Here is a 22,646-nt window from a genome sequence, read left to right as displayed (position 1 = left end):
CTGAGATGACACCCAAGGCGTGATATATATATATAAATGCATGTATTAATATATACAGCAACATCCGGGGACAGGACTGAATTGGAACCCGGTTGCGCCCCATAATTCGTTCCCGGAGTCGGAGGCGCGGAACGATTGATCTTAGCGATATCAAGATATTCAACACCGGTCAGAACTTGTATTCCTGAGCAAACACAACAAATGATCACAGCGGAGCGTCACCCACCTCCCCCTCACATATTTCTGAGCGAGCACAGCGAGTGATCAACAGCAGAGCATTCATCATCATCATCATCATCATCATCACCATTACCACCACCACCACCCCGATTCAATTCTATTTCAAAAAGGTTATCACAAGGTTACTACAACGCGTCGCCACAAACGCCGTTCCAGTTTAGACGTCGTCCAACAGCCAGCTGTCGACCTGTGCATGCGGATCCAACTGCGTGATATCTGAAACACAGGTCAGGAAATTTCCGGACCAGGGTAAGCTCAGAAGCGTCACCCCACACTTGCGGTGATCTTGTTGTAATAGACGCGACCCACACTCCAAAGCATCAACCTTCAAGGCGACAGACCCTACTGAATAACATAGCAACCACCCCCCCCCCCCACACCTTCACTAGTGAGGTGATCGTCAGCAAGGTGATCGTCAGTAAAGGCTCGCGCCATTCTGGTGGGTAGACCCTCTTCCCACGCATTTTACCCAAAAACATAACTACTGTAATTAAGGATAGACCACTGTGCACGGCGATAAAGAAGCCTTTGAATTTCTGTGGTATGAGCTATAAAGTAAGTGGCATACGACCAGACTTCTTTTCGTTCCGCCGACAAAAAAGTAACCCAGTTCCGACCACCCAGCCCTCACTGCTGCAGTGCCACCACCACACACATAGACAGACTACTTCTTGACTCTGAGCCTTTTCAGCTTCGCCGGGGCATCACGTGTGCCGCCGTCGTCCCCTCCGGATCGTTGGACGCCGTCCAGAGCAGATGGTGGTGGTAGCTGAGGATCCTCGCTCTCCTTGCCGCCCGCGGGTGCTGCAAAAGCCCGCTGGGTGTCACGTTTCTTGGCGTTTCCGCCCCCCAGCCCCAGGACCTTCTTCTCCTCGGGAGTTACCACCTCGGAACTTGCCTCGCGGTCGAGGAGTTCCAGGGCATCCTCCTCCTTCATCTTGTGTGTGGATTTCGTGTGGCTCAACATGGCACTTCTCGAGACCCATATAACGTCGTGCTGTTGTTGCACATAGGCACAAGACACGTCTGCTTGACCCACCGCGTCCTTGCGGGCCTAGGTGGCATGTATGGGGTGCACGCTTCTGGTGACAGGCCGTGTTTTGCTTCGAGATGTCTGACCAGGCCGATGGCCGCGTTGAATTCAACGGTCGATGGGCAGCCGGGAAAGGGACACTTCGAGGGCCAACGGCCGCTGTGCGCCTTGCTCTGGTGGGCCTCAAAGGCGTTCCCTGTCTCGTACAACTTCTCTGGGTCGCACCCAGGCTCTGGGCATGGCTTTGGGGTCCATTTGTGTATCCTTCTTACATGCTTCCGGAGGGCCTCCTTCCCGTGAGAAGTCTTATAGCGACAGCCGGGATGGGTGCATCTCAGGATGTCCCCTGCCTGAGCTTCCTCTCTCCTGGCCTCGACACGTGCTATGCTACAGGAAATCTCGTGGGCCTGCAACAAGCTCAGCTTAATGGCGGTATAGCCACAGCCCTCGGTACGCTGGCAGTGGAACGTATAAGGGGTAGGCTCGTCGCGGGAATTGCCCCTTACTGAGTGGTGGCCAACCGACTCCCCAAAGGATAATTCCCCATCCGAGTACTCCTTCCACACACTTACGAAGCAGGTATTCTTCACAACATTGTGCCTGGCGAAGCCGTTTATCCACCCCTCGGGATTGGACGCCGTCCGGACGGAAGAGGTCGTGGTAGTGGTCGTATCTGCCGGGCCGCCTGCACCGTCCTGAACCTCGCCCTGACCGAGCAGCAGGCGTGCAGCCTCCTCCATGTTGGCCTCAGCGGCATCATCCGAGGTGCTGCCTGGCAAGCCTCCCTCTTCCTCCTCCTTGTTGGCACCGGGGGTGTCAGCCTCTGGGACGCTGTGGGTGGTGATGGCATCGTGCAAGGCCTCCACGTCTGCCTGGGCTACATCAAGGGCCTCGAGGGTCTCTTCATCCAGGAGAGCCGGATCGACCTGTGATAGGGATACGAGTTCCTCGCTGTTGGGAATAAGACCACTGCCGGATGGGTTAGGCCATGTGGTGCTCGCTGCTGCTGCTGCTGCTGACGAGGGCGACAACGAGGATGACGACGATGATGATGTCGTGCTAGGGGCTTCCTGCCCAGCCACGGCGCCAGGTAGGCCATGCTGCTGTTCAACGAAGGGCTCGGTATCCGGGGGAGCTGGTCCTCGCCTCGGTTTGCATTACCCCCGCCTGGAACTGGGCTGTGGGCGGTGGAGGTGGAGGTGGAGGAGCTGGTGCAGCGTAAAGATGTGCGTTGGACGCCGTCCGAGGCGTGGGTGGCTGCGGCATTGCGGAGGTGGCCAGCTCTTTCTGGCGCTTCTGCCGGACGCGGTACTGGATGCCACTCATCTCGGTATGTGTCAAGGAGTAGGAGGAGGAGACGTCGGGGTCCTCGCCCCCTTCCTCCTCGTGCTGCTGCTGCTGCTGCTGCTGCTCCACCCCTCCACCAGAGGCACGGCGGCGCTCATCGAGGTCCTGCTGGATCTCCTCCTCTGACAGCGGGCGCTTCATCGCCTCGCGGTGCTGAATCCCGCCCTTCTCCGCCCGAGAATTGTAGTATTCCTGGGCAAGATTACCGATGTAGTTTGCTGTGACTCCCCTGTTCATGGCCACATGGGTATGGCCAGCAACCTTTCTGACCTCGTCCGTGCTTGCAAGTGTGGTCGAGACAGTCTTGGGCAGGTGGGCGTAGTCCCGCAGGGCACCCAAGCGTAGTGAGTGGGTACAGACCCTAGAAAGCATCCCGGAAAGGACCCCCATCTCCTTGGTGGTACGTAAAAGCTGCTGACCCCCACCAGGGGTGTCGAGTTCACAGCGCCTGGGCCCGTGGGCTATGGCAGTTACGACGGGACGGTCAGGGTAAGCCCACTCAACATGGAGATCAGGCCTGGCTGCAGCACGGCTCAGAACATCCTCCACAGTAGTGCCGTGGATCAGGCCATTACGGAGGGCGTGGACCAGTAGGAGGGCGATGGGGCAGACATGGATGGATTGGAGGTCGTCCAAGGGCCGAAGGTATTTAACGGTCGAATCGTTGAGTGTGTCCTTGTGGCCTTTTGCGAACTCGATGGTAACTACGGCGCGCAGGTCCCTGATCGACGGCCGGGGTCTTTGTGGCTGCTGCTGACCAGCCGGGGAAGGGGCTTCTTCCTCGAGATAGAGCTCGATGTTCCTGTACTCCAGGCCGGTGTACCCCTGGGTTAGGGCGATATCTCCGGCCCTGCAGCCTAGTGCCGCGACCAGTACTATGCTGAGAGATCTGGAGATGACTAGGTCGAAGCTGCGGGCACCGTGTTGAACGTAGTGCTCGAGGAAGACCCGGACCATGCGGGAGAGGGTGACAAACCCAACCCAGGACCGTCCCTTCCACATCCCCTTCGTTAGCCGCTTGTCCTTGACGGCCTGGGCCGTGAAGGCCTTGAACCGAGCACTATCATGGCCGGTGATCTCAAAGCCGTCCTTCTCGGACCACCGGGACGTGCCATAGCTGAGAAGCTTCTTGTAGGCTTCTTCAATGGTGGACAAGCTGGGGACGGGCTTGCTCAGATCGCTTGGCCGGAGCTACCCTGTTTGACGAAGAGGAGCCGTGTTAGCCACGACTGCTATGTATAACAGACTCATATCGGTGAAGATGCCCCCCCCCCTTCCGAAACAAATGGAGACGGGGGGGGAGGAGGTAGTTGCATACCTATGATCGAGTCGAAGAACCGAATCATGTCTTCCCCGGTAAAGGGCACATCGACAGATTGGTGGAGGGTATGTTCCCTGAAGGTCTCAAACCGGCGGGACCAGAGGCCGTAGTGCTGGTTGGTCCCAGGGGCGACTGCTTGGTACTGGAGCTGCTTGACGGTCTTCTTGGGGGAGATGCGGTCCTTGGCGGCATTGGCGATCATTCTGTCGATAGATGCCTGGCCGTACTTGAGGTGTTCCGCGACATCATGGTCACTGAACTCGATGTCGGACGAGTTGAAGTCTTGGACGCCGTCCATTCTCTCGGCTGTGGGTTTTCTGCAGCAGTGGTGAAGTTGTTGCAGATGGATGATGGAGATGGGGGGAGGATCAATGGCAGAACTGAGGCAGTAGCCAGCAGGCAGCATCATGCTGCTGCCGACCACTTCTCCTTCCCTTTGCTCCTTCCTTATCCACAACGCATAGCACCGCCAGCCCCGCCCAGTGACTCGGGGATCCTCCAATAGCCCCCTTCCCATTTCATCATCACCATCTTGTATCAGGAGGGTATGCAAGGCTTCAAAATGAACAAAGACGACCACCTATTAGATTGAGTGGAGGGGAGGGTTTCTTGATAACGGATTGGGGGGGGGTTCCCTTGACAATTCCTATTAGATAGGGGGGGTTTTCTTGACAATCGATCGCCGGGATGAACTGAGACGGGGAAAGTTGTTGTAGGGTGAAGTTGACTTGTGGTGTGTGATCTTTAGGGGTGACTGTGGGTGTGGGTGATGATGGTAGGGTGTGATCATGGCTTCCTTTAGAGTACCTATACTGAGGAGGTACTTGCGGCGATTGTATAGAGCGACCCTGGAGATTGTTAACCCGGAGTGTTAGCGAAGGGGGGGGGTGGCTGCTGTGATATTCGTCAAGTAGTGTCGCTGTGACGGCTTCAACCCGGGCTCCGTGGCCCGCCGCCAACTCGAGCCTCCATAATTACAGTAGTAACAAACCCACTCCAGCAGCGCGGACCAACGCTGGAAACACAGCCCTCGTATGAGTCAGCCGTTGCATGATGCAAGTACAACCTTAGCGGGCGCCGTGCGTGCCGGTCCTCAAGGCGTCTCCAGGCCCAGTAACGTTCTGAAATTGTGGTCGGTTGACTCGGAACCGATTACATCGCCGACATTGTGGGACGGGATCGCAGGCTGCCAAGGAGGGGGAGATCACATCGTGGTCACCGTCAGCAGGCGTCAGCCCGGCTTCCCGGGTTGCGACAAGGAGACAAGGAGGCCGCAGTCAAACTACCACAACGGCGCGTAGCAATAACCGTCTATGACTCCATGTGCATTAATTTCAAGGCGTTGCCGGCACGACTGCCAGTACCGTGCCTCGGTACGGCAATCTAGGCGTCATCCAAGTCCGTTAAGTTTGTGGTCTCAGCCCTCGGGTCTCAGTCCTCAGGACGTGCAAAGATATGGAATATTCGAGATCGACTGGGCGCCCCGTAGAAGCAGGTAGCCACCCGAGCATTGGACAGAGAAAATCGAGCCGTCGATGCAGGGCTATCGTGCTTATTTGCAGTTGGGTGTTCCATGCAGTAAGCCCTAGCACGAAATCCTCCTTCGTGGGTGGTTGGCTGTTGAATCTGCCCACTTGTGCTTGCAGATGACGGGTGCCTAGGTGCAACGCACCGCACCGTACCGTAACCGTAACCGTAATGTACCCTACCATGCCCATCGGGCGTCGGGCGTCGGGCGTCGGAAGCGAAAACTGTGTCCAACTGGGCATTGGAGCAAAAGGACGGTGAATCCGCAGCAACCCGGTCTCGCTTTTCAGACCCTCGGGCAACTGGTGAAAGCCGTAAGACCCAGCACATAGCGCAAGAGCCAGAGAGGCCATTACTCGTAGAACGGCCTCGGGGACAACTGATCCTTCTCACGCAAAGGACTACCTTATGAATACATTGCAGTCGCGTGGGATCTCTCGGGAGGACGGCGCAAATTATTGGCCCAGGTCGAGGTCCACACGAGGTACTCGCAGTAAGGTGCGTCTAACCAACAGCAACGTTTCGACCACATGGAACGGCCCAGTGCCATGGGCCGACGTTGGGGAACCGTGGGACCAGACCCAGCTGGGAACCTACAAAGCATCTGGGCACCCAGACAGGGGAAAGTGGCACAGGCGTGTGGTCCCCTAAAAAAGAAAACCCGGCATTTCCTTAGCAGCTCACCCACACAGCCCCAGGCGAGGGGCCCCGACCGTTTACACTTTTTCTTTCGCTCGGATTAAAACCGGACCACGAAAAGCCCGTTATCAGTTATCGCTCCCCCGTCCCTTCTCGTCCTCCACTCCGGCGCCACGTTTGAATCCCAACACGCTTTGCTGTCTCCTTCGCTCTCGGGCTCTATAAAACGTTGTTGCACTCTGCAAGGCGACTTCCACCCTTCACTGCAGCGCTGGTGGCTGACCGTGTCATCTTCCTCCGACAGTCATCAGCCGGTAATCCTGCAACTCTTCAACCCCGGGCTCTTCCGCACCAGCTGTCTGGACATCCCCACCGCGGCTCTTGGCGACTCGAGCCCCAGAGGTTGCGTGCCGTCTCCGGTTCTCTTCCTGGTCCAAACCACTCAGCCCATCCGTCAGCCTTTCCGCCGCCCAGGAACGCCCCAGGTCTGTCCCCAACAGTACTCGTGATAGCCTCGTTTTCCAGAACTGACTCCCTGTAGGCTTTGCAGCTGTCTCAGCAACGTAGTCGCAGATTCACTGGTTTAACACGTGTGCCTCGGCACCGGTCGCGCCAACATGGCTGAACTCGACACCCTGGACATTGTCGTCCTTGCGGCAATCCTCCTAGGAACCCTGGCATACTTCACAAAGGGTAAATACTGGGGAGTCACCAAAGATCCATATGCCAACTCATTCGCCAACGGACATGCCGCAAAGGCCGGGAAAACCAGGAACATTCTGGAGAAGATGGAAGAGAGTGGCAAGAACTGCATTATCTTCTACGGATCTCAGACTGGAACTGCCGAGGATTACGCCTCGAGACTCGCCAAGGAAGGCAAGAGCAGGTTCGGACTTGAGACTATGGTTGCCGACCTGGAGGACTACGACTACGAGAACCTTGACTGCGTTCCTAACGACAAGGTAGTCATGTTTGTTCTGGCCACGTACGGTGAGGGCGAGCCCACGGACAACGCTGTAGACTTCTATGAGTTCATCACCGGCGAGGACGTGTCCTTCTCCGAGAGCAACGACCCCCCTCTGGGCAACCTGAACTACGTCGCATTCGGCCTGGGCAACAACACATACGAGCACTACAACTCCATGGTTCGCAACGTCAACAAGGCCCTCGAGAAACTTGGCGCTTACAGGATTGGCGAGGCCGGCGAGGGCGATGACGGAGCCGGCACCATGGAAGAGGACTTCCTAGCCTGGAAGGAGCCCATGTGGACTGCTCTCTCTGAGAAGATGGGACTGGAAGAGCGCGAGGCTGTGTACGAGCCGATATTCAGCATCATCGACCGCGAGGGCCTGACCAAGGACTCGCACGAGGTCTACCTCGGAGAACCCAACAAGATGCATCTCGAGGGCACCGCCAAGGGGCCTTTCAACGCGCACAACCCCTACATTGCCCCTATTGCCGAATCTAACGAGCTGTTCTCCGTCAAGGACCGAAACTGCCTGCACATGGAAGTCGACATCAGCGGTTCCAACCTGAGTTACCAGACCGGTGACCACATCGCCATCTGGCCTACCAACCCCGGTGAAGAAGCTGATCGCCTAATCAACGTCCTGGGACTGTCTGAGAAGCGCGATCAAGTCATCAGCGTCAAGGCTCTGGAGCCCACGGCAAAGGTCCCCTTCCCCACCCCAACCACCTTCGATGCGATCATTCGTTACCATATGGAAATCTGTGCCCCAGTGTCCCGTCAATTCCTGGCCACCCTGTCGGCGTTCGCCCCTGACGAGGACTCTAAGGCTGAAATGACCAAGCTTGGTGGTGACAAGGACTACTTCCACGAAAAGGTCAGCGCCAAACATCTCAACATCGCGAGGGTGCTCGAGACCGTTGCGAAGGGCCAGCAGTGGACCAACGTCCCTTTCTCGTGTTTCATTGAAGGCATCACTAAGCTGCAGCCACGTTATTACTCTATCTCCTCGTCTGCGATGGTGCAGCCCAAGAAGATTTCCATCACCGCTGTCGTTGAAAACCAGACTCTTCCTGGCCGGGAGGACCCATTCCGAGGTGTTGCTACCAACTACCTCCTTGCTCTGAAGCAGAAGCAGAACGGCGATCCAAACCCGGAGCCCTTTGGTGCAACTTACGAGCTCACTGGTCCCCGCAACAAGTATGACGGCATTCATGTTCCTGTGCATGTACGCCACTCGAACTTCAAGCTGCCCTCCGATCCCTCGAAGCCAATCATCATGATCGGGCCTGGCACTGGTGTTGCACCGTTCCGTGGATTCGTTCAGGAAAGAGCAAAGGAGGCTGAAGATGGCCAGAGCGTTGGCAAGACCATTCTCTTCTTTGGCTGCCGGAAGCGAAGCGAGGACTTCATGTATGAGTCCGAGTGGGAGGTAAGTAGCTGGTTTCCGCAAAAGTGCAAGGACCCCAATGCTGACAGCGTACAGCAATACAAGAAGGCCATGGGTGACCAGTTCGTGATGCACACCGCGTTCTCAAGGGATGGACCGAGCAAGGTCTATGTGCAGCATCTCCTCAAGCAGCAAGGCAAGGAGATCAACGAGCTCCTCGAGAAGAAGGCATACTTCTATGTCTGTGGTGATGCTGCGAACATGGCCCGCGAGGTCAACACTGTCCTGGCACAAATCATTGCTGAGCACAGGGGTGTGTCAGAGGCCAAGGCAGAGGAGATTGTCAAGAACATGAGAGCTGCCAACCAATACCAGGTATGTCCACACACTATGCAATCTAAAGACATGATGCTAACAGGCTACATAGGAGGACGTTTGGTCATAGAAAGCCAGCGTGTTTTGATCGCATTTTCTGTGAAGAGGAGACAATTCGTGCCAGGCTTTATCTGGTTGAATAGTGTGTTGTTGGGGATACAGGAGTCATGGCATACTTGAAAATTTATTGAAATTCAGCAAGCCTAGAAAGATCAACTTTGTTGCCCACGTTCATAACACAATACCAATTGTTAATACTTCATCTCTGCCCTGTTTCGGCCGGGTGACATTGGTTATGGTGTACCCCAGCAGCCGCATGAGCCAATGTGACTGCAGCACGAGATTCGCTTCTTGTACAACAGGTGCACAGGCTGATATCTGTGTCTATTCTGGCTACATACTCAACTCGCACAAGATGCCAAAATCTGGTGCAGGTGATATAAAACAGCAAGTAACAGTCGGCCCACCTCATTCACCACGGCTGGTCGGCTTCGGCCGAATCGACCAACCAGGGTGGCCGAAGTCGGCGCCGGGCTTGATTTGTATCGTGGATCATCTCGAGCACAAGCTTCGAGAGCACTCTCCGGCAAACAACCCATGGCATGTCCTCAAATGACATACCACCCACAGCTTTAGCCATCTAAACCTGCAGCATGAGCCACACGAGAACGAGGCCGTTTGGCCTGGTCCTTGTTTGTGGGCACCCAATCTTGGAGCAAACGACCGCCCGTCGGGACACCCGCACCGAGGGGCGCTTGGTTGCTTTTTTCTTCCTGCACTCCTCGACGAGGTTGGTAAGGTTTGTTTGCACAGACACTTCAGGGACCAAAATCAGTTCGAGTCTGCTATAGGGTTGTACAGTCATCCATCGCCAGCTGAGAGGATGCCTCGCAGCCCCAACGGGACTGGTGCAGACCTGGTATCTATGGACCGTTCTTGCCGAACCATGATTCCCCCCAGAGGTGAAGAGCAATGTCTGGAATGGCCTGTGCTCGAAGTTCTCAGTTTGGTTCCACGAGCTAGGTCGCCTCGGCAAGCCCTCGAGTTGAGTATGCGGCGAGACACTCTGGGCCCAGTCAGAGAGGCAGGAGTAAGACACAGGAAATATGCCCGACTGAGCCTCGCCGCACCCGCGTCATCTCGCGCGAGATGTTCTGGATGCTGCATCGAGAGCTCCCAGGAGGGTGTCTTGCCTTCCCCAAGGGGGACCCTGAGACGGGCAGCTTGATCGACATGTCAATTGTCAACTTTGCGGCAGCCACGTTGTGCCGCCGCTGCCTCTGCTGGGCGGACACGGCGGAGTTGCCGGAGGGTGAGAAGCAATGTTGACGTTTGTGTCCTGCCGTGCCTGCCTGGGGTTTCCTCTCCTTCTTTCCTTTTTCTCCCCTGTCCCCTTCCCGCGTCTCTGGTCGGAGGGAGGCCCGTTCGCATATGCGGTCTTCATGCGCTTTTGATCACAGTCCTGCCGTTTATTAGCTTGCGGGGAAGGACAGAGCAAAGGGCGGGATGTTGTGATTGCTTGCATGTTGGCCTCGATGGTCGGCGAATGAATGCCTTGCTAGTCTGCAACGGCCCATAAAGGCTCTTGTCTTCTGCTGCCTCGGCAGGTTCTCCTTCCTCGAAACCGGTGCTGTCTTCCTCAGGCTTGGAGCTGGAACTGGACTTCTCAAGCCATCGTGATGTCAAGCAAGCACTATTGACAGCAGTCCACTCGTTGCTATTCTTACCATCCTTCCATATTGTTATTCTCAAGGCTTCCTTGCTGGCAATTGTGCACTGGTTTGTCAATCCTGGACGAAACTTCTATTCCATACGATCTACTGGGTCAGATACTGTCTAAGAACAGCTTTTGTACTTGTGTTGGCAAGGCGACCCGACTTCTCTAGGACGCAGAAATACCACACATTTGAGGACTCGTGGCCGGGAGGTTCACAGAGCTTCAGATTGGTGGGGGCTGGTTTTGCTGCTTGACCTGGGAAGGCACGTTGAGGAGGACTGAGGAGAACATTTGAGGATATCAAAGGCTTCAAGTCTGGTACCTAACCGCCTACCTGGTAGTAGTAGCCACCTACATCCACCCTGCTTGGAAACCCGGAAGCTGCGACACGGTGAGGGTTGTTGACCTCCAAGGTTGTTAGGCTGGGGTTCGGGAGACCGGAAAGGAATTACCAGGTGAATCGTCCTTTCTTGCTGTTTCCCTCGGTCGGTAAACAATCTCTAATGAGAGCCTTTAGGCGTCTTCCCCAGACCCTCCCAGTGTTGGCATTCACCTTCGTAGACAGGGGAACCTCCAGCTGTCTGTGACTTGCTCTTCTGGAAGTGGATTGCATGTGCTGTCGATAACAGCAGCCGACGTCTGGTGTCCCAAAGTCAGTGGCCGCTCTGCCTTCCTCTCACACAAATCAAAGCAACACCCAGTCAAGGTCTCCTCTGATCCTGGCTACCTTGCCATCCAACATCGTGCCTTCCTCGCCATCTTCTACCTTCTGTCCTCGATCTTTTGGGTCAACGACGTCTATCAGGCGTTGACCACTCTTTCTTGGAGACAGTTACTCCTCCTTCGAGCCATTACGACATCAACACTTTGCCTGGGTAGCTGCCTGCATACCGCGATAGGCCTCTATCCTCCTTCCAACCATTGCGCCTCGCAGCTTCTCTGTCGGAATCAGTGTTACATGTGCTTCGGGACAGTCTGTCTCTTTAGTATCTCTTCCTGTCTCGCTCAGGTTTGTGTTCTTCTCTTCTCTCTTCATCACCAGCATCAAAGATCGATCACTCCACCAGCTTGCTTCATAGCTCCATTTCTACCCCCCAAACCGCTCGCTTCATCCCAAAATCCTTCCTGTGACGCCAACATACCATCCCCAGGTTGCCTGCTTTGTCGCTCATCTTTGTGTCCTGCCTCAATCGTCTGATCTTTTCAGTCCAGTGGGGTCCCAATTTGAAGACGGCAAGGTTAGTGCTCTGCGATCCTGGGGTGAACTGAGCTCCCTGCCTTTCACTTTGGCCATCCACCGGTCTTCCAATCTTTCGACCACTGCCAGGTTTCTCGAAAAGCCTTGCCCAATTCCCTTGCCTGTTACTTTCAACCCATCGTTACGCTTTTTTCGAAGACCACCAGCAGCTTGGTCCAGATTCCTCACCTCAAAACCTTCCACACCAAAACAGCATAACGATCTTAAGAACAGCCAGCATCGTGGCTGTTCCTGTTTCCATTCCTTTGGCTGACCACTTCCTGTGCAGCTTTGATAGCATCCTCATCGATACATCCAACCAAGGTGAGTCTCCTCGTTGTTATTTCCAATCGCGTTTGCAATGCTTCAGATGTGGGAACACTTGCCCCGCGAAACCTACCCCATTCACTGCATCTTGTCTCGGTGGAGCAACATCGTGCTGGGTGATCACACACAACGCTGGGTTGTGATCTGAGCAATCGTTCTCAAGTTTGGTATATTCCAAGCGGTGGAATTCAGCTTCACCCAGCCTAATTGCCTGTCGACAAGAGGCTGGGCCTGGCTTCTTTGGGCATTCCGTCTACCTGTGCTTTCACACCTTCCCTCGTGATCTACGATTTGTATCAAAGCCAGTGCTGACCTCTTCACTATGCAGAAACCACAATGTCTTACCACAACCACGCCGCTATGGCTTCCGATGCCAACAACCAGGGACCTCGCCCCGGCGTGGGACCTGCTTACATGGCTGCTCAAGGAGCTCATGATGTCCCTGGACCCCGTGGCATTCACTACCCAGCTGCCCATCATGATGGCCTTGGCGGTCTTGTCAGTTCTTTCGGCGCTCTCGGCCTGGCTAATAATAACGTTCCCCAGGGCGCTGCGCCTGTTGCCATTCCTCCTGGCGGCTACATGCCCCCTGACACCTCTGTCGTCTACCCTGGCTATGGAAGCCACATTCAGGCTCCTTACAACATGGGAATGGCCCAGGTCTCTGATTCGGTCTACGGTCATGGCATCCCCGCTGGTCACTACATGCATCAGGGCGGCGTTACTGGTGCTTATGGCGCCTACATGGTCCCTTACACTCCTGGACGAGCAGCCTCCTACACGGACCGGATGGAGCGTGGACTTCGAGACCTGCCTGGACTCGACAACCGCCGAGGCTCTTACTCGACCACTGCCACTGAGTCTACCCCGGGTACGCCTTTCTTTGGAGGTATGGGAGACCGACAGTCTGCTCCTCGTGTCATGTCTGCCGACCGATCAAGCTACACCACTCCCTCCCCTCAGCAGCTTGCTGTGTCCGGAACCCTCGGTCCTGTCAGCTCCAAGGGAAAGCGAGTTGCTGAGGCTGAACTCCGCGCTCTTGCTGAGCAGGATCCCTCTATCCCTTCTGCTGTGCCCGCTGTCTTCACCACCCCAGAGCAGCGCAAGACACTGGACCAGTGCTTGGAAAACCGCATCGATGGCAACAGGAACGTCTACATTCGGGGCCTTCACCCCACCACTGATGATGAGCTCCTGCTGAAGTACGCCTCTCGCTTCGGTGAGGTTGAGCAGAGCAAGGCAATCATTGACACCACCACCGGTGCCTGCAAGGGGTAAGTGTTCGCTGCAATCTGGACCTCTTCACAGCAAGATACGAATACTAATCTATGCAGATTCGGCTTTGCCAAGTTCAAGAATGTTCGTGATTCCGAGAAGTGCATCCAGGCCTTCTACCTTCTTGGCTACGAGGTCGGCTTCGCACGGGAGAGCTTCAACGCTCGCCTCAAGGCTGAGGGAGATGAGGAGTCGACCAACCTGTACATCTCCAACTTGCCAAAGTCTGTCACAGAGGCGGTCAGTCTCCCCTCTTCTCTGTTGACAGCCTAGCATTGTGCTGACTCTTGACAGCAACTCGTCGCAATCTTCGAGCCCTACCAGATCATGTCGAGCAAGATCCTTCGCGACAGCATGGGCAACAGCCGCGGCGTTGGATTTGCCCGGTAAGTTTACCGGAATTGTCCTCTGGCCTTCATGCAAAAATCTGATCAGTCATCGCAGTTTCGAGAGTCGCGATATCTGTGAGGAGGTCATCCGACGCTACCATGGCCAGGCCATTGGTGACGAGTGCTTCCTGATGCAGGTCCGCTACGCCGACACGCCTTCTCAGAAGGAGCTGAAGCGCGTCACCGCCGAGCGCCGCCAGTACCGCACCAACGAGTACAACATCGGCGCATATGGAACTATGGCCGTTGGCATGACCCCTTCCATTTACAGCTCTCAGCCCAGCAGCTGGGGCCGCACCCCTCGCTTCACCAGGTTGGTCACGCCGAAAAGAACTCTCTGTCTGCTCACTATCTTGCTGGTGCTAACATATGTGTAGCGCCGCTCCTGGAGCTCCCCACCGTCCTGCTCTCGCTGCCAAGAGCGGAAACGCGAACATGACGAAGGGCCGCATTCACCAGTAGGATTCTTCACAACCAGTCGCTGAAACCCTGCCCTGTGCTGACTATCTCACGCAGACAGTGCGCAGTCACGTCTTCTTCGGATGACGGGTCTGCCGATGAGGGTGTGACGGTTGTCGACTCGCCCACCAACCACAAGTCGCAGTCGTCTCCCATCATCAAGAAGGAAGCTGTCTAGAGGAATACCATCCTTTCTGACCATCATTCTTCACACGCTTTGGACCACGCTCTTTCGACGTCAGCACTCCCGGCATAATTTTCATTATCAGCCTTATCCCGAGGGCTTGTGGAGGTTGTTCGATGTCAGCAGGGTCCGAAATTTTGGTGTCCTCTCTTACACTCTGGTCTTATCATCGCAAGTATGTCCCTTAACGCAAGAGGCTGTCCACCTCGCATGACGGATCTGCTTTCTAGCAGTTAGAGCAGGGAAGATCAGTACATCATCAGCACCCATTTTGTCTTCTGTACCATATCACTTTCCGTTGTTTGGACCTTGCTGTAGCAGCAGGATCGCCACCGGCAATATACATTCATGGAAGTCGTTGATAGCAACATGTGTGCCCAACTCCGCAAGTGAATGCCCGCGGGCTGTATGTTGAGAGTCGCAACATCCTTCAGGAACCAAAGTTGCAATACAGTGCTCAAATTTTTATTGACGATGCTTCTGGCCTCATGAAGTATCTTTGATCTCTAATTTTGCCATGTCATCAAGTTTCTCGTCTTGGGCGCCTTGTTGAAGCTCGGATTCTTGATCGGCTCCGCTATCGGGCTCGCCCTCATCACCGCTCGTGGCGGCTTCTTCTTCGGAGTCTAGGCCATCTTCATCTTCAGAAAACTCATCCCCACTCTCGTCTCTTGAGCCAGTCTGTTCTCTTATGGCGGCCTCGAGATCATTAGACATCTTCTTTGTGAAACCCGAAGCCTCGACTGCAACATCAATCTTTCTGGCGCCGTCTTGCCCCACGGTCTTCCTCGCATCCTTGTAGAAAGGGCCAGGTTCAGTGCTGGTGAAATGGAACCTCCGCTCGAAGAACCGTTTTAGGCAATTGACATCGCGGTCAAAGTACATCTCGGCGTTCTGGTGGTCCATGGAGATCATTTGTGGAAAGTCAATGAGGATGGGCGTTAGCGTTACAGCGGCTCCTACAGAGTCTTCCTGGTCCTCGTCGTCGTCTGCCTTTTCCTCCTTGATGAGAATGTTGAACTCGTTGAAATCGCCATGTATGAGTCCGTGCTTTGCCAATCGGAGAATCATGGCTATTAGCTCCGCGTACAAGCCTGCTGGGTCGGGAACGGCTGAAATCTGTCGTAATGGGTAGGAGTCGTCGATGAATGACATGAGAATGGTGTGTCTTGACTGCGCAATAGGCTCAGGGACGGGGAAGCCCTCCTCCCTCAGGGCTTGCATGAACGCGAACTCCTTCATTGCCGATAGCCTCGACAGATACATCCACGAGCCGCCCTGCCGCTTCTTCAGATAATCTCGGTTCGTCTTGACCGTGCGGAATGATATGCGCCCCAGCCTATGTATCTTCAATATCTTCTGCTGCCCCTTGTCGTCCGCCACCATCATGATGTCGCTCTCCTTGCCCACGCCGACCCGGCTGCCCACGCTGTAGATCTGTTTCTTCGAGGAGTAGGTGTGTAACGCGAGGTAGTCGAGCCCGCCGTATGTCAGGCGGTAGCCGTCGTATTTTGCTTCCTTGATCCGGCCTATGAGCCCCGTCTTTGCGAGGTTGGAGATGGACTTGTGCACGCCGCTGCTGCCGCCGCGCAGGCGGGCGATCTTGTCGATCATGGCTGTCGGGACGATTTCGTGGTTTTTGGAGCCCATTTCCACCTGGTTTTGGTTGATGAGAAAGAGCTTGACTTGAGATTTATGAGGAGTATCATGAGCGACATACCGCTGTGAGCACCCGCCAATCCTCAGGTGCGAGGTGGCGCATGGATTTCGTGTCCAGCTTCATGATGACAGGCGATTCTTCTGATGGCGCTGATGGATTGGCTGTTCCTTGGCTTGTGTATGCGATTTGCAAGAATTCGAGGCGGGCATGGGATTATTCTGTGTCCCAAAAACTGGATAGACGGGTGCGTGGTGGGTTGAGAGGTCAAATGCAACCAAATCTGTCTCGTACCGTAATCGGGATGTATACTGGTAGTCGCGATGCGATCACTAAGTCTCTCTAAAATTTACCTGTGGTGGGATGAAGTTGGACTTATCTTATCAGTGATTAGATACGGCGCACTGACCAGCTCAAGGTGGGAAGGAGCCCCTGCTCGGCGCCTCTGGATGATGACCTTGCTCGCCGTCTCCAGGCGGCAGAGACTCGCGTAATATCCAGCCAGGTCCCGGGAGCTAAAGCTGCGGGCTGGCACTCTACGAAGCTTCGAGCACCAACATCACTACACACCATCCACCCACAAGCTCCGATCGCCTTGGACACCACATATACCCGGCCGCAAACTCTTCAAACCTCCTCATTCCCTCCTTGTGATCATCTCGTCCCCGTTCAGCTTTCCCAGGCGCCACTTGACGCAATTCCCGTCTGCGCCGACCTCGAATCCACAACGTGCCTCCTAACCGCAGCCCACATCCATCATGGCTCAAGACAGCGACAAGCCTACTGCCATCGACAAGGGAAAGGGCAAGGCGGTTGAGAATGGCAAGCCTGATGATGTGTCCAAGGAGAAGGATGGCAAGCCTCTGGCAAACGGAAAGAAAGCCGACGAGAAGGATGACAGTATGCGCCACCATTCCGCGACTTGCGACCGCAGACTGACCCGTCAATCCGTTTAGCCACAGAAGATCTCAGCGAGGAGGACCAACAACTCAAGAGCGAGCTTGACATGCTCGTCGAGCGGTTGACCGTTTGTCCACCTCAAGACCTTCCACCCTGCTGTGATCAAACAGTGTTGACCCAGTATACCAGGAGCCCGATGCGTCCCTCTACAAGCCGGCCTTGGAGGCCATGAAGAACTTCATCAAGACATCGACATCATCTATGACTGCTGTTCCGAAGCCCTTGAAGTTCCTCCGACCCCATTACGACACCATGACCGCTTTGTACGAGAACTGGCCAGCAGGCGATGACAAGAACTCGTTGGCCGATGTACTGTCCGTGATCGGCATGACTTTCTCAGATGAGGACAGACAAGATACCCTGAAGTACAGGCTGTTGGCACCAACGCAGGACATCGGCTCCTGGGGACATGAATATGTCCGGCATCTGGCCCTGGAGATTGGGGAGGTCTACGCCAAGAGGATCACAGCCGAGGAATCCACCACTGATCTGGTGGATCTGGCGCTGTCCCTTGTGCCTCTGTTTCTCAAGAGCAATGCGGAGGCCGATGCGGTTGATTTGATGAGCGAGCTGGAGATCATCGAGAAGCTGCCAGAGTTCATCGACGAGGACACTTACTCCAGAGTTTGCTTGTACATGGTTTCCATGGTCAACCTTCTGACATACCCAGACAACGAGCTGTTCCTTCGTGTCGCTCATGACATATACAAGGAATACAACCAATACACGCAGGCCATGGTCTTGGCCATCCGCCTCAACGACACAGACCAGATCAAGGCGGATTTCGAGGCAGCAACCGACCCTACACTGAAGAAGCAATTAGCATTCCTGATCGCGCGGCAGAGGATATTCCTGGACTCGGAAGAAGAAGATCCCGAAGTCCAAGAGAGTCTCAGCAATCTCCGTCTGTCGGAGCACTTCAAGACTCTTGGCAAGGAGCTCAACATCCTCGACCCCAAGACGACTGAAGACATTTACAAGAGCCATCTGGAGAGCAGTCGTGTGGCTGGGATGACCAACCTGGACTCTGCTCGTCACAACCTGGCTGCAGGGTTTGTCAACGCGTTCGTGAACGCTGGCTTCGGCAACGACAAGATGATGCTGGTAGACAAGGATACCAACAGCTGGGTGTGGAAGACCAAGGACGAAGGTATGATGTCAACAGTTGCATCATTGGGAACCTTACTCCTGTGGGACGTCGAGAACGGCCTGGACAAGATCGACAAGTATACATACTCTGAGGAGCCCCAAATCGTCGCGGGAGCCATGCTCGCCATTGGTATCATGAATGCTGGCGTGAAGATGGACTCTGAGCCTGTCATGGCTCTGCTTGGAGAGCCTGAGAAACTTGAGCACTCCAACCCTCTCATCCGTGTTGCTTCGATAATGGGACTTGGCCTGACGTACGCTGGCTCCAACAAGGAGGAGCTGCTGGAGAAGCTTCTGCCTGTCATTAATGACACCACCCAGGACATGCAGATCTCAGCCATGGCCGCCTTGGCCTGTGGTCTTATCTTCGTTGGCACATCCCACCCAGACGTGACGGAAGCAATAATCACAACCCTTCTCGATGATGAGCGCCAAAACCAACTGAAGGACAAATGGACTCGATTCCTGGCTCTCGGACTTGGCCTGCTATTCTTCGGTAAGCAAGAAGAGGTGGACGTCATTCTGGAGACCCTCAAGGCAATCGACCACCCTGCGGCAAAGCCCACAGCTGTCCTGGCTGAGATCTGTGCCTGGGCTGGCACTGGTGCTGTGCTGAAGATCCAAGAGCTCCTGCACATGTGTAATGAGCACATGGAGGAGTCGGACGAGAAGAAGGGTGACGAACTGGTACAATCCTATGCCGTGCTTGGACTTGGCTTGCTCGCAATGGGCGAGGAAGTCGGCCAGGAGATGGTGCTTCGTCAGTTCGGCCATCTCATGCACTACGGCGAGCCCAACATCCGCCGGGCAGTTCCCCTGGCTATGGGCTTGATTAGCCCAAGCAACCCTCAGATGAAGGTCTACGACACTCTTTCCCGATACAGCCACGACAATGACAATGATGTCGCAATCAACGCCATCTTCGCCATGGGTCTTCTCGGCGCCGGTACGAACAATGCCAGATTAGCGCAACTGCTCCGACAATTAGCAAGCTACTACCACCGTGAGAAGGAGTCACTCTTCATGGTGCGGATTGCCCAGGGTCTCCTGCACATGGGCAAGGGCACCATGTCCCTCAGCCCCTTCCACACTGACCGGCAGATCCTGTCAAGGGTCTCGTGTTCAGGCCTGCTGGCTGTGCTCGTGGCTATGATTGACGCCAAGCAGTTCATCACCAAGAACTCTCACTATCTCTTGTACTTTTTGGTCACGGCCATGCACCCGCGTTTCCTCGTCACTCTCGACGAGAACCTCAAGCCCCTGACGGTCAACGTGCGCGTTGGTCAGGCAGTTGATGTAGTCGGCCAAGCCGGTCGCCCCAAGACCATCACCGGCTGGCAGACACAGAGTACCCCTGTCCTGCTGGGGTACGGCGAGCGGGCTGAGCTCGAAGACGAGGAATACATCAGCGTGAGCAATGTGCTCGAGGGCCTGGTCATCCTGAAGAAGGTATGTTGATCTCAACTCCAGTCGATGCTGGCAACCTGTTAACCTGTTATGACAGAACCCGGAGTGGGAAGACGGTAAATAAGCTTACCCTAGGCAGAGCCGTATAACGTGATTTGGCCTGTGGGACAGGCTGTGAGGGGATGGGGCTACTACTGTACAGTATCAAGGGGACTCTTCAGGTTGGTGCCATGGAAAGGGGCTTCATCCAGGTACCGAAACGAACCCATAGACGAATGGAAATGACTTTTCAGAGCTCATTGCGGGTGTCAGTGTCCCTGTCAACGGCCTGCATATGTCGCATCCGACTCTTAGAAGGAAGATTGTTCCCTGCTTACAAGTGCGTCTTATAATACACAAAAGTTCAAGACAATTCAAAGTCAGGCACGAGCGTATTCTAGAGTGCACGACCTCAGGGCGCTGAGTGTGTCCTGCTCGTTGACGATGAAAAAAGTAGTGACAAAAGACAGGGCACGGTGTCCACGACAGATAAGACAGTGTTTGTTGGATATTTCGGTCAATCACGGCGGCTACTTAAGTCGTGGCTAGCAGGCAAAATGTGACGGAGAGCTACATGCCATGGGAAATGTGGTATACGGAAGCAAATGGTGTCTGAATCAGCATCTCTCAAATACCCTGTACAAGCCCTTCAGATTGGCAACCTCCAACACGCCATCCTTCATCAAGCTGTTTGTGGCCACGAGGCGGGCCTTGAAAGCGGGAAAGAAAACATGCTCAACAGCCCAACGGACGTGCTTCCTTCTTGCCCTGAGCTCTTCGTCGATTTGTTCAGCAGCAGCCGCCTCGGCTTCACCCGGCGTTGGTGGCAGCACCTCAGGAACATAGAGCGACGCCAACTCCTTCAGAAATGTCTCGAAGCAAGCTGACTCCTCATTCCAGTCAACGTGCGGGCCCAGTCGGAGTAGGAAGTCCGGTAGCTTCGCCATGGACGGAGTGTAGCCCTTCACAAGGAGAGGAATGCTGATGAGCTCTCCGGCCGGGGAAATCTCGAATGAGAAGTATTCCAGTAGCATCTCACGCCGCTCGATAAGCTGTGATGACACCAGGTCCACGACCTCATCTACATCGAAGTCATCCTCCGATGTAGAGCATTTCTCCTTTTCGTGCTCCGCTGCTATGCGCAAAACAGCACGAAGATCTAGGGAAGGGCTGAATTTCACAACTCCGAAATTCCCGAAATCAGTCAGTCCGACCTGATAGAAATATTCAAAGCAGGCGCGACCATAGTCAACAAGGTAGAGCTTGACGCCGCCCTGTATGGCTGCAAGCCGGCGCCGCTCATCGACGACCCCGACGAAAGTGTGCGTTGCGAATACCTCTGTAAGCTCGTGGTGCATGTCATCTCGGACGTCTGCACGCAGCTCACGGACACTGGCGAGACGACAAGGGACTTGCTCGCGGTCATTAGTCTCGTATTCGATGGCCTCTGGAGGTTGCGCATCGGGTGCAGTGGTCGGTGCTTTGCTAGAGTCTCTTGGTGTAGATGATGACTCTTCGCTTGGAGCGAACATGCTAGTGATTTTGCGTAGGTTGGTATCTGTCCGGACGAGAGTATTTTCATAACGCGTAGTCTTCTTCCCGAAGGCACGTGTCGTCGACGACGGGGTCGCGTCGTCTTCGGTCTGCTTCTGTGTGGATGCCCAATCGGCACCTGGAAGCAGCGTTTGTGTCATGAAGGTCCGGCTCTGGTCAACAGCTGCGAGCTTGCTGCGAATGTGCTCACAGATGGCATGAATAATCTCATCTTCATTGAGAAAATTGACCTCCCGTTTTGTTGGATGTACGTTGACATCAACCCGCCCAGGATCAATCTCGAGGCGGAGATATACGAAAGGATGGCCACTTTTTGGCAAGAATGCTGAATATGTCTGCTCGACTGCCTTTCTGATGTTTGTCGATTCGACACAGCGGTGATTGATGAACAGAAGCAACGTCGTCTTCTTTATATGGTAGTTGGCATTCGTGGCATACCCCTCGGCTTTGAAGCCCCATCGTTCGTCTGAGGTAGAGTATTCGACCAGCTCGTTGGCGACACTAGTGCCATAGATTTGACGAACACGGTCGACGACAGAGGCAGTGTCCGGCACAGATATGCTCGTAGAGGATTCCCCTTGTTTCTTGCATGAGAAGGCGACATGGCTGCAGTGAATGGCATAACGGCCAACCATGTCGATGATTTTGTTGTATTCGTCGGAAGCAGAGCGGAATGCACGGCGCCGTGTTGGCACATTGTAGAAGAGATCCTCAACAGTAATTTGGGTGCCGTTTCTGCCCGCCACCGGCTTGGGATCTGCGGTCTGCCCCGGCTTGGAGGGCTCAAGCTTGCCTCCGCCGTAATAAGCACGCCATGCACATGTCGAGTCCTTGGTCTTGGTGGTGACTGTCAGGTGGGCTATGTGGCTGATACTTGCCAAAGCCTCCCCGCGAAATCCATACGTGGCTATGGACGAGAGGTCCTCAAATTTCTGCAGTTTGGACGTCGTAAAACGTTCACACAGGATGGGCAAGTCTTCTTTCTATTGAAGGGTCAGATGGTCGCTTGGTTGTGGCAATCATGAGACTGAGGACACAGTCCTTCAGGATCAGGAAGAGGCGAAGGGAATAGGAGGGGATGTGGGATTGAAAGCACACACATCTATTCCACTGCCATTGTCAGTGATCTGAAGCATTTTGAGACCACCGTCTTTGGCCAAAACTTCGAGGGCGGTGGAGCCAGCATCCACAGCATTCTCGATGAGCTCCTTGAGTGCGTGAACAGGGGCAACAATGATCTCGCCGGCTGCGATCTTGTTGATGACATCTGGATCTAGGGCCTTGATTCGCCGTGAGTTGTTCATGTCGACATTATCAGCCTTCCTTTTGACGCCACGAGGGCCGTCAACGTCCATTGGCTCGGCCATCGCTGGAGGAGGCCGTGAACATCGCAGGCCCCTGGTGCATCGGAGAACCGTGGTTATCAGGTTATAGGCAACAGTCACCGGAAGGA

General features: G+C 54.9%; 6 protein-coding genes across 6 annotated transcripts; 3 read left to right on the top strand and 3 right to left on the bottom strand.

The window, feature by feature from the left end:
• Positions 1-904: 904 nt before the first annotated feature.
• INS49_000412 (uncharacterized protein) lies at positions 905-4,239 on the bottom strand (the record flags this gene model as incomplete). Its single annotated transcript, XM_043161250.1, has 4 exons — positions 905-1,294; positions 1,360-2,376; positions 2,435-3,759; positions 3,939-4,239. 4 exons carry the CDS (start codon positions 4,237-4,239, stop codon positions 905-907), a joined length of 3,033 nt encoding a protein of 1,010 aa, XP_043029756.1.
• A 2,485-nt stretch (positions 4,240-6,724) lies between these two features.
• On the top strand, positions 6,725-8,909 carry INS49_000411 (uncharacterized protein; the record flags this gene model as incomplete). Its single annotated transcript, XM_043161249.1, has 3 exons — positions 6,725-8,506; positions 8,561-8,839; positions 8,892-8,909. The coding sequence occupies 3 exons, from the start codon at positions 6,725-6,727 to the stop codon at positions 8,907-8,909; spliced, it is 2,079 nt and encodes a 692-aa protein (XP_043029755.1).
• Positions 8,910-12,442: 3,533 nt separating this feature from the next.
• On the top strand, positions 12,443-14,421 carry INS49_000410 (uncharacterized protein; the record flags this gene model as incomplete). Its single annotated transcript, XM_043161248.1, has 7 exons — positions 12,443-12,613; positions 12,667-13,394; positions 13,455-13,635; positions 13,690-13,781; positions 13,840-14,097; positions 14,162-14,242; positions 14,301-14,421. The coding sequence occupies 7 exons, from the start codon at positions 12,443-12,445 to the stop codon at positions 14,419-14,421; spliced, it is 1,632 nt and encodes a 543-aa protein (XP_043029754.1).
• Positions 14,422-14,913: 492 nt separating this feature from the next.
• Positions 14,914-16,210, bottom strand: INS49_000409 (uncharacterized protein; the record flags this gene model as incomplete). The annotated part of the gene is made up of 2 exons (XM_043161247.1): positions 14,914-16,083; positions 16,148-16,210. 2 exons carry the CDS (start codon positions 16,208-16,210, stop codon positions 14,914-14,916), a joined length of 1,233 nt encoding a protein of 410 aa, XP_043029753.1.
• A 632-nt stretch (positions 16,211-16,842) lies between these two features.
• On the top strand, positions 16,843-19,749 carry INS49_000408 (uncharacterized protein; the record flags this gene model as incomplete). Its single annotated transcript, XM_043161246.1, has 5 exons — positions 16,843-16,984; positions 17,041-17,111; positions 17,174-19,642; positions 19,698-19,716; positions 19,742-19,749. 5 exons carry the CDS (start codon positions 16,843-16,845, stop codon positions 19,747-19,749), a joined length of 2,709 nt encoding a protein of 902 aa, XP_043029752.1.
• Positions 19,750-20,256: 507 nt separating this feature from the next.
• On the bottom strand, positions 20,257-22,560 carry INS49_000407 (uncharacterized protein; the record flags this gene model as incomplete). Its single annotated transcript, XM_043161245.1, has 2 exons — positions 20,257-22,176; positions 22,294-22,560. 2 exons carry the CDS (start codon positions 22,558-22,560, stop codon positions 20,257-20,259), a joined length of 2,187 nt encoding a protein of 728 aa, XP_043029751.1.
• Positions 22,561-22,646: the final 86 nt, after the last annotated feature.

The sequence above is a fragment of the Diaporthe citri genome (assembly GCF_014595645.1).
Source record: "Diaporthe citri strain NFHF-8-4 chromosome Unknown scaffold_1, whole genome shotgun sequence".
Lineage (NCBI taxonomy): Eukaryota > Fungi > Ascomycota > Sordariomycetes > Diaporthales > Diaporthaceae > Diaporthe > Diaporthe citri.
The sequence above is the reverse complement of the archived record's forward strand: the minus strand, read 5'-3'. Positions and strand labels throughout refer to the sequence as shown.